This window comes from Anarhichas minor, unplaced genomic scaffold (genome assembly GCF_050575085.1).
Source record: "Anarhichas minor isolate MPS153535 unplaced genomic scaffold, ASM5057508v1 ptg000042l, whole genome shotgun sequence".
In the NCBI taxonomy this organism is placed as follows: Eukaryota; Metazoa; Chordata; class Actinopteri; order Perciformes; family Anarhichadidae; genus Anarhichas; species Anarhichas minor.
In genome coordinates this window covers 8,511,960-8,521,180 of record NW_027466488.1, presented here as the reverse complement: position 1 = coordinate 8,521,180, position 9,221 = coordinate 8,511,960, and the positions used below count along the sequence as shown (strand labels likewise).

General features: G+C 41.8%; 1 protein-coding gene across 2 annotated transcripts; it reads left to right on the top strand.

Moving 5' to 3' along the window:
* Nucleotides 1-452: 452 nt before the first annotated feature.
* On the top strand, nt 453-5,047 carry rwdd3 (RWD domain containing 3). 2 transcript variants are annotated; one of them, XM_076110171.1, is made up of 5 exons: nt 453-667; nt 1,186-1,418; nt 1,497-1,736; nt 3,526-3,644; nt 3,791-5,047. In XM_076110171.1, the coding sequence occupies exons 1-5, from the start codon at nt 583-585 to the stop codon at nt 3,903-3,905; spliced, it is 792 nt and encodes a 263-aa protein (XP_075966286.1). In that variant the 5' UTR covers nt 453-582; the 3' UTR covers nt 3,906-5,047. The 2 variants fall into 2 exon arrangements, with proteins under 2 accessions (XP_075966286.1, XP_075966285.1); XM_076110170.1 differs by having other exon boundaries at nt 1,494-1,736.
* Nucleotides 5,048-9,221: the final 4,174 nt, after the last annotated feature.

Below are 9,221 nucleotides of genomic sequence, written 5' to 3'. Positions count from 1 at the left end.
GTTGAAGCATATTTTCTAATAATTTGCCATATTTCATGGTTTAATTCACACTTGAGTATACTATTGCAAGTATACGTGTCTTAGACGTTTAGGTACATGCATAGATGTCAGTTTGGGAGATATTTTGTGTTGCTAATGTAACAGACTGTCTCATGTTTGTCGTTCTGGTGTTGAAGATGATATGTCCCTTGGGAGTTGCCGTCTGTTACACTAAGATGAATATAAATTAAGTTACAAGCAAAATAAGCCACAGAAGATTTCCGTTTATTTACATGTATCGGTCGTGAAAAAAAACGGCAGGGTATTTTGCGGAGAACTCTAAACTCTAAATCCATAAGTGTATCGTCTATGCACACATACAATGAGTGTGTGTGTGTGTGCGTGTGTGAAGTGTGTTGTGCGGAACTGATGAACGTTGTATGCTGAACTACCCGGACGACTTTGAGGTGCGGACATGTGCAGCACCATATCCAGTCCTTGCTGAACCCACTGCAGTATGACATTAAATAACACAGGGCTTCATAACATGTCGCGTTTTTTTAAATGCTGTTGTGGAGAAGACATGACGTCGATTCGTAAATAATGTCTGAAGCTGCTTTTGAGGAAGTTTCCGTTTTATCCTCCATTTACTGCGGAGAAGGAGAGTTCCAGCTCATCCAGCAGTCTGGTGAGTTTACTAACATGTCGCTGCAAACACCGTCGTATCTAACATTTTAAGATGCAACAAACCCAACATGTCAACGTGACTTACGACCGAAAGTCTTTGGCTACGAGACACGCGAAAGTGAGGTTTTGCAGCCTAAGTGTTTATGTAGCCAGCTGCAACCAACATTTAGTTAAATCGTTAAAGTGACGTTACTGCTTCTATGAACATTACCAAATACATGATAAGAATGAGACAAATGTAATTGCTGTATAGTGAATGATATCACATTTCCTCAATAAAGCCTTGGCTATTCAGAACGCCTTTAATACCACATTAAAGAGGACCAAGACTGTTTTCAATCTGAGTCAGCTGTTTCTGAATAACATTAAGCATTTTAAGTTTGACTTTTAAAATGGCGTTGACAATAACGCATTCCCCTCTCTGACTTGCCATGCAGTTCAATTAAATAATGCAGGTATTTGACTTGGAAACCCCCCCAATGATTGCAGTGCTACCATATCGCTCTGTTTGCCTTCTAGCTCAGGATGGGCTCCTGGTCCAGATCAACAGCACTGTTGGAGGAGAAAGAGGGCTGGACGTGAGGCTGTTGTTCCATCTGCACCCCCGCTACCCTTCCTGCCCCCCCGCCGTCTCCGTCTCCTCCACCGGTCTCTCCAGGACTCAGTGTCACAACATCAGACAGAAGCTGCTGGATCAAGCTGCAGCGTTACCGCCAGAACCAATGGTCCATCAGCTGGTGGAGTGGTTGCAGGTAAATGAGCTCACTGACTTTTATTTGTTTACATTAAAGGTATGCTCCACAAGTAATAGTTTGCTCTGTGTTTAGCAGTGTGTGGAGGTGACGGAGAACTGCAGAGGCGGTGAAGAGGAGGAGGAGGGGAGGGAGAGAGAAAAAGAAAAAGAAAAAGAGGAGGAGTGGACGGCGGTGCTGTCGTTGGACCACATCCGATCTCGAAGTCGCTACACCGGTCTGCTGGAGCGCTGGACCCAGCAGCTGCAGCTCAGTGGGAGGTTACTACTGGGAAGAAGTATACTGGTGATTCTGCAGGGAGCCAGGCCCAGTATCAAGGTACCAACGCACATGTTTTAGTCTTAGGAACTGAACTTTCTTGTTGTGTATGTCTTGTATACAGCATGTGCATACTGTATGTCTTATGAATTTAAAGATTTATTGAGTATGCCTTGGAAAACATACAGTGCATGTCAAATGGGCCGGGTATAATACTATTAAATGGACACATCTTTACTGCGTTATTGCTGTCATGCTGCGTTCACACCAAACGCGTCGCGAATTATTCGCTCGAGTAGATTACATGCAAAGTCTATGCACAGACGCGATGAGACTGTGGCGGCGCGAATCTGCGATGGCGCGTCGCGATGGACGCGAATCTGCGTCAAACGCCAAAGCGCCCCGACGCGCGATTTGAAATTTTTCAACTTCTGCGAAATATTCGCGTTACGCCCCGGCGCGATAGCCTATCAGCGTTGAGTTGCTCCCCCTGTCATCAGCGACGTCCTGCCGTTGCTGAATCTGAAACAATGGAGGAGAAATTAATAGTGGCGCGTCCAGCGCGATTCACGTGAATGAACACTTGGTCCCAGGCGTTTTGACCGGTGGCGCGATGGATGTGAATATGCGGCGCGATGAATTCGCGACGCGTTTGGTGTGAACGCAGCATAACAAGGTAAATAAATACTGGCGAAAAATGAGACTGTGATAAATAGAAGAACAGTGCCCTCACACACGATTAATCTACAGCTTATTTTCTTCATCAGAACGCAGCTAAGAGCCCAGGGTGATGTCAACAAAAACGACATTACATTTGCTCTATTGTAAAGACAAGGAAGAGCAGCAAATGTTCACATTTGAGAAGCTAAAACAACTGAAGGTTTACATTATTGACTAATCATTGCAGCCCTGACATAAAACACAGTGCAGAGGCCAAAAGAGTTCAGTATGCTGAAGTCAAGACTGTCCTCCCCGCAAAACGTGAGCATCAGTCGTTTTTTGCAAGTGCCCCAAAACAACATCTGTTTACATTCAAGCAACAGCGCCTTCAAGTGGCCGTAGGAATTATGATTCTCCTGTCTGGAGCGAAGGAGGAAGTCATGTGACGGTATTGTAGAGTGCCAAAGGCTGCAGGGGGAGGAGGTTGAGGTGAATGATTTAAAAAGCAGAGAGCGCTGTTCCTTCTCGTTTTCTAACTGAGAGTCAATGTTGGCTTCTTTAAACCATGACCATGATTTACAACAGCCTTATACAGAGCCCAACAGGAAGACACATTGTGGGTAAAATTAATTATTTGTTTTGTTTATTTAATAATTAACACAAATGAGCAGAATATAGAGACTATTTAATCATTTGTTTATACAGTCAGGGCCATAAGTATTTGGACTATGACACAATTTGTTTAATTTTGCCTCTTTACACAACTCCAATGGATTTGAAACTAATCAGTCAATATGTGGTTGAAGTGTAGACTTTCAGCTTTAATTCAATGGATAAAACAAAAAAATCACAATAACCGTTTAGGAATTACAGCCATTTTTACACAGTCATCCACATTTTGTCACAGTACTTATGGCCCTGACTGTAGGTATCTTAAGAATGTTGTGAAATGTTGTGAAACAAAAACAATGAAACACTGTGTCTTCTATGAGCAGAAAGAGAAGAAAAAAAAATGAACTATAGAGCTGCAAATAGCTGTAAATGTTATGCATGTTATAACCCTTATTATATAGAACACTTTAGTTTAACTGCAACGTGAATGAATGCTGTGTTTTTTTTTTAATTTTTTTTTTTTTTACCTCTGTGTACCTTTTTGGAGTGTATTCTGACTGTGATCATGTCTATTCAGGAGTTTTGTCGCCTTTTGAGGACGGTGAAGGTGGATGTGGATTCGTCAGGCAAGAAATGCAAAGAGAGGATGATGAAGATTCTCACTGAAAGCCCTACGTCTTCCCCCGGTGGACATGGGTATGGATCACAGACGTTTGACTCTGATGTAGCAGAGGAATGGAATGAGTCTTTTTGGGCCGCGTGATCCAATGCTGGTCAACGCTGGTATGCCTTCAGCTCTCATCAGTTTTCTCTCTGTGTTTCCTTCCATGTCTTTACATCAGGCTCCAGGGTTTTGTGGTGACAAACTACGAGTCGCTCCCAGAGCTGACCGCAGCCTTCCAGGAAATCAACATGACTGATGTTTACCAGCAGATACGGCCGTCACTAAGAGACTGACGGGCACACAGCCTTTTTCTGTGGAAACGGGTGCACACAGGAAGAGAGGACTGAGTTCCAAATTAAAGCCTCCTCCCGATACCCAACTCCAACGTAACACTATAACTGTGCTGTAGCATCGGCTCAACAACGGACGCAGGAAAAAACCATGGTTTCATTATTGCTTATGTGTATTTTGACACATGATTTAATTGTCATTGATGGACTGATTGGTTTGTTTGTAATAGGTCAAGAGATCAGATACAGACTAGATTAAAGGAGAAGGGGCACATTGATCAGGATCAATCCAAGTCTCTGTGATGATTGAAGGAAATCCATATCGATGGTCATGATGAAATCCTGTCAAGAGATTTATAAGCAAGGGATCTTATATTACGTAAACAAACAAGAGCTCTTTCAACAGCACGGATAAAAGCAATGGCTTTAGCTGTTATAATATTGTCTGGACTGTTTGAGTGGACTGTAAATAAACTTTTATTTATTTATTTATTTTTTTCAATAATGCGAGCAGTAATTTAGTGGGGGAGAAAAAACCAGCACCAGCAGGACCCACGCTGTGTAGGACAGGGCTATGAGGTGCCGAGCCAGAATGCGGGGCAGGCTTTTGCTAATACAATTAGGAATACGCGGTCACACCCATGCAAACACTTAAAACGTTCGTTGAGCACAAATGATCAGTTTTACAGGACGGTGTATTAGGGCCGTTGTGTGTCTGGTAGAGCAGGGTCCTCCTTCAATCAGAGGATCGGCGGTTAAATCCCCGGCTCCGCTAGTCCATGTCGATGTCACCTTGGGCAAGACACTAAACCCCAAGTTGCTCATGAATGAGTATGAATGATTAGATAGTCCTGATGGGCAGGTGGCACCTTGCATGGTAGCCCTAGCCATCAGTGTATGAATGTGTGTGAATGTGTGAATGATGACATGTAGTGTTAAAGCGCTTTGAGTGTTCGGAAGACTAGAAAAGTGCTATACAAGTACAGTCCATTTACCATTACACTTATAGGTAAATAAAATAAAAAAATGCGGGGTAGTTGGGTAATATTCCGAGAACTCTGAATGTACAACATTAAAGCAGTACATTTACGATGAAAGAACTTGTATATTTTCTGAGATTAAAGTGAGTTTATGAGAAAAAAAAATTCTGTTTCCGAGTTTCTTATTTTTATTTTATTTTTTAAATAAACACTGATTCTAAGGTATGCTAGCTGCTGCTGTTCTTTTTCTGCTTTGAGCAAATCCATCTACCCTGACTTCACAAAGAAGCAGCTGTCTGACGTCACAATAATGGAAGTGCACATTGTAAATGGTAAAGCATCAACTAAACGGCAACTTAGTAGGCAAGTAGTAGTGAACAAGTAGTCCATATTTTCCTAATGCAATAAAAAAATACATTTACTTTGATCTACCGGTAATATTGGCGTGTATATATATATTGTGACGTCTTCGGGCAGTAGAAGCCACACTGTCAAAATTTCTTGCGGAATTTTCTAGTATTCAATTATAATTCATACTAAATATGTTCCAGATATTCTCAAGTGAGGTGATGTTTTCAATTTCCCATTTTATCAGCTAAATATTGTTGTAAGAGCCATATGAGACTTAGTAAGATGTCTTAAGTCATTTATGTAACAAAAATGTGGAAATGCTCCTTTAGTTGCGTTACTGACTACGTCACAGCCAACAGCCCTCAGTGGAGGTTAATCAGTCTGCAGAGCAACATAGTTTTTTGACCGTTGTGCCAACGCTGTGACAAGTTGAGCAAAGAATGTTTCTTGCGACTTTATTTTGTTGAGTAAACCTTTTTAAATGAAGCTACTGCCTCAAGCTTATTGCCAAACACAGCCTGTAACAGTAGTGGCAGGGGCGTCGTTAGGCCTATTTTAGGGGGGCTGAAGCCCCCCTAAAATGTTGTTGTTTATAATCAGTTAATAGGGACGGGGTCCTATAGTGTTTTTCTCTGTACATTGTAATCCTAGTTTGACTTGATTATAGTGAATGCATTGGGTGCCTTCCATTTCAGCCCATCATACAATATTTATCATTCGATAATTAAGATGTACTTGAAATGTGTTTTTTTATTTTTGTTTTTCATGTTTTTTTTCTCCATTGAATGGTATATTTGACACTGAACTAGTTCATCTCTATCTCAGTGATAGTGTCCAAATGAGCATAAAATATCACTGGTATGTAAAAACTACACGGACAACAAAATAGATGTAAATGTTGATCAAAATCTTATTCCCTTCTGCTCATAATAAAACAACTCAAAAGTTGACACTGTCAGGTCCATTCTCCATCCATTGTGTGCGGTCCCTTTAAGAGTTAGGATTTTGGAGTGACGCGGATATGAAAGCTAGTTTATCCGTCTTTCCTTTACAAGCAGGAAAATTATTTCTCTCTTTATTTGAGAAAAGTTCATATTTGTGTTGTCAAATTTCACTATGACCCTGAAATTCTGTCTCTTGTGTTATCATATACTGAATGCAAGCAAAACTACAGAGCAAAATCACACTCTTTCTGATTGAACCAATCTATGAACTGTCTGAAACAATGGATATCCACGGCCCCAAAAATAATTGCCGCGCAAACATGCCCCTTCCCTTTGGGGCTAAGCCCCCCCTTTCTTGGAATCCTAGAAACGCCCCTGAGTAGTGGTAATGTGGACTATCGGACGGAGGGAAGATTGCCGCTACATTTGACAATGTCTATAGCTTGATGTTCATTTTGAGTAGTTTATCCTGCATAATAGTTAGACATCAAAATGGAAATATATATTTTGCATCTTAGAGCAGCAAATGGAGAAACTCAATCCAAGCTTGTGCACTGGTTGCACTATCACCACTAGAGGACACTGTAAGTCCACCTGCTGAACAATGACTTTCTCATGCAGTACTACTGAAGATCATTCGTTGGTTGAATTGGTCCAGTTGAAGAGACTTTATTCTGAGTTTTAGAATATTTATGAATACATTTTTTAGAAGAATTTAAAAAATAAAAAGTATGGAGTTGGAAGATTTAGTACTTACTTAGCAGCTGTGGTCCACACTGAGCAGCAGAGATGTTATACTGTGTGCAGAAAAGGAACAAAACATGTATATTGCACGCCTGTCAATCTGATAATATTTTGCATAATTCATATTATCTTGTTATATATCAAGTGTGTGTGTGTGTGTGTGTGTGTGTGTATATCCCTACACAAAGTTCAATTGAAGTTTAGGCTAAATGTATCCCATTCATCATAATGGCCATCGGCCCCTGTCTAATCTGAGTGTAGCGCAACATTAACTTGGGCCCATTAGTCAATATAGGCAACATACTGTATGTTTACGGTCTGTGCATGTGATTGGCTGAGGGCAGTGTAAGCAGTCACGATGTGTGTGTGAGAGTGTGTTTGTGTGTTTGTGTGTGTGTGTGTGTGTGTGTGTGTGTGGCACACAGCTGTCCTTGGAGGCCAAGTCTTCTCCTGTTTCGGCTTCCTTGGAGCTGACACTGGTGTGAATATCCAGAAGATGATGTCACAGCCTCAACAGCGGGCCAGACGGCCGTACAAAGCCAAGCTCAGTTTCCACAGAGACCTCTCAAACTTCAAAACAATCTGCTGTTATTTGAGGGTATAATTGGCACCGGGCCACCCTGCCAGTAAACTCTCACGCCAGAGCCATACAGGTCTAGCTAAACTGCTATCACTCAATCAAAAAGATGTATGTATCTGTGATCAAAATCCCATTTATAATGGCCTCCATCCGAGTTTGTCCACTGGTGCACCCCTCTCCCCGTCTGTCTGTGTCGACACCTCGCCACTCACCATGTTGGATGTGGGTGCTTTAATATCCCAGTTGGATTAGAACAGCATGTTCCCATGCAGCTGACGTTTCATGTAGCTTGAAGAGTAGTGCTTTATCTCAGGAGTTTATTTGCTCCACGGGCAGCACCATCAATCTGTTAATTCCCACTTTCTACAATAACAAATTCACTAGAATAGAAGATCCGGTCTTTATTTTTATTTTTTCAAACCACTGACCATGATAATAGGCTAATCGCTTTTTAAAGTTATTTAGAAGCATCATTTGTAAGATTTTTTTTTCATAAATCAATAATAGAGACTTCTACAGCTCCGTCAGCTTGTTGTCGGGTTACTTCACCTGGTGAAAAGTCACACCTGTTCATAACAAAAACATTGCGTCTGTTCAATTGCACAGAAACATTAAACTACATTGACATTCGTTTTGGCTGACGTACGTGAATGAAGAGCAGATGAGGATTTAGTGGTGAATGCAGGTGCGCTACGATGGCCAGTTTACACTTAAACTCCCCCAAAAAGACAAGAGGGACAAGAGGAAGTTGTGAGTGAAAGGTTTATGATCACATGCTGAAAGGTCACTATTTATTGGAGGTCTATGGAGCTGGTAAATAAATGCCACAGCGAAACTGTAGAGCTGACAGTTGTCCGATCTGCTTCATACCTTTTGGTCTATCCCCATCTCCTCTGGCATCCTGAACAACAACAGTCCTCTAGACCTGGCTCGTCCATTACCACTCTGACTCTAATGACTGATTGTAACAATTTACATTTGCCCCGCAGTGACCTCTTTCTATTTCTGACACTGCACAATTATGTTTGCAAAAGACAGATAATGGTATCAACAAAGCCAGAGGTAGTGATCTCGGTGAGCATCATCTGTAGCCCCATCTAAATCTGCCAGACTAAGCCACAACAGGATTTTGAGAAGCGCTATACATAGAAAAGTATGAGGCAATGGGCATGCAATGGTGAAATCTAATAATTAGTTTCAGGGAAATGGGTGTACTATGACGTAGTTGGCCAAAATAGGTGGAAAGAAGCGACATTTGGATGTCTATCAAAGTAGCTGAAGAATCTTTCCTTTCCATTGGTCCTATTTTTTTAACAAGATTTTGACTTATGCCAAACAACATAGTTTCTCACGTGTTTCTGTATCGTCACGTATGTGGTACAACATTAGGAAATCCCTCTCCAGCCATCAGCAGTTGGGTAACACGCGGGGGGATTCACTGTCAAACAGAGTCACATGACCGAGTCTCCCGTCCTCTGCAGTGTTTCCAAACCCTGCTGTGCATTGATCTCTCTGTACACACCCCGTCCAGAGTATTCAGACCATGCTGAGGCAACTGTGTTTTCCAGCCCCAGAGGACTGGCAACCAGTCACACACAAGGCTCCGCCGCCCAAACATGTCTATCACTGCAGTGTGTGTGTGTTTATGGGCTGTGTTTGTTTATAGGAGTCGCTCATGAAATCCATTCTAAAATAACTATGACTGATGTCCATTTTGGGG

Bases quoted from the DNA above. Each gene is read 5' to 3' on its own strand.
- rwdd3 (XM_076110170.1), top strand. From the start codon at position 583: ATGTCTGAAGCTGCTTTTGAGGAAGTTTCCGTTTTATCCTCCATTTAC. The intron at 1,419-1,493 runs GTAAATGAGCTC...CTCTGTGTTTAG, and splicing joins AGCTGGTGGAGTGGTTGCAG to CAGTGTGTGGAGGTGACGGA. The intron at 1,737-3,525 runs GTACCAACGCAC...ATGTCTATTCAG, and splicing joins GAGCCAGGCCCAGTATCAAG to GAGTTTTGTCGCCTTTTGAG.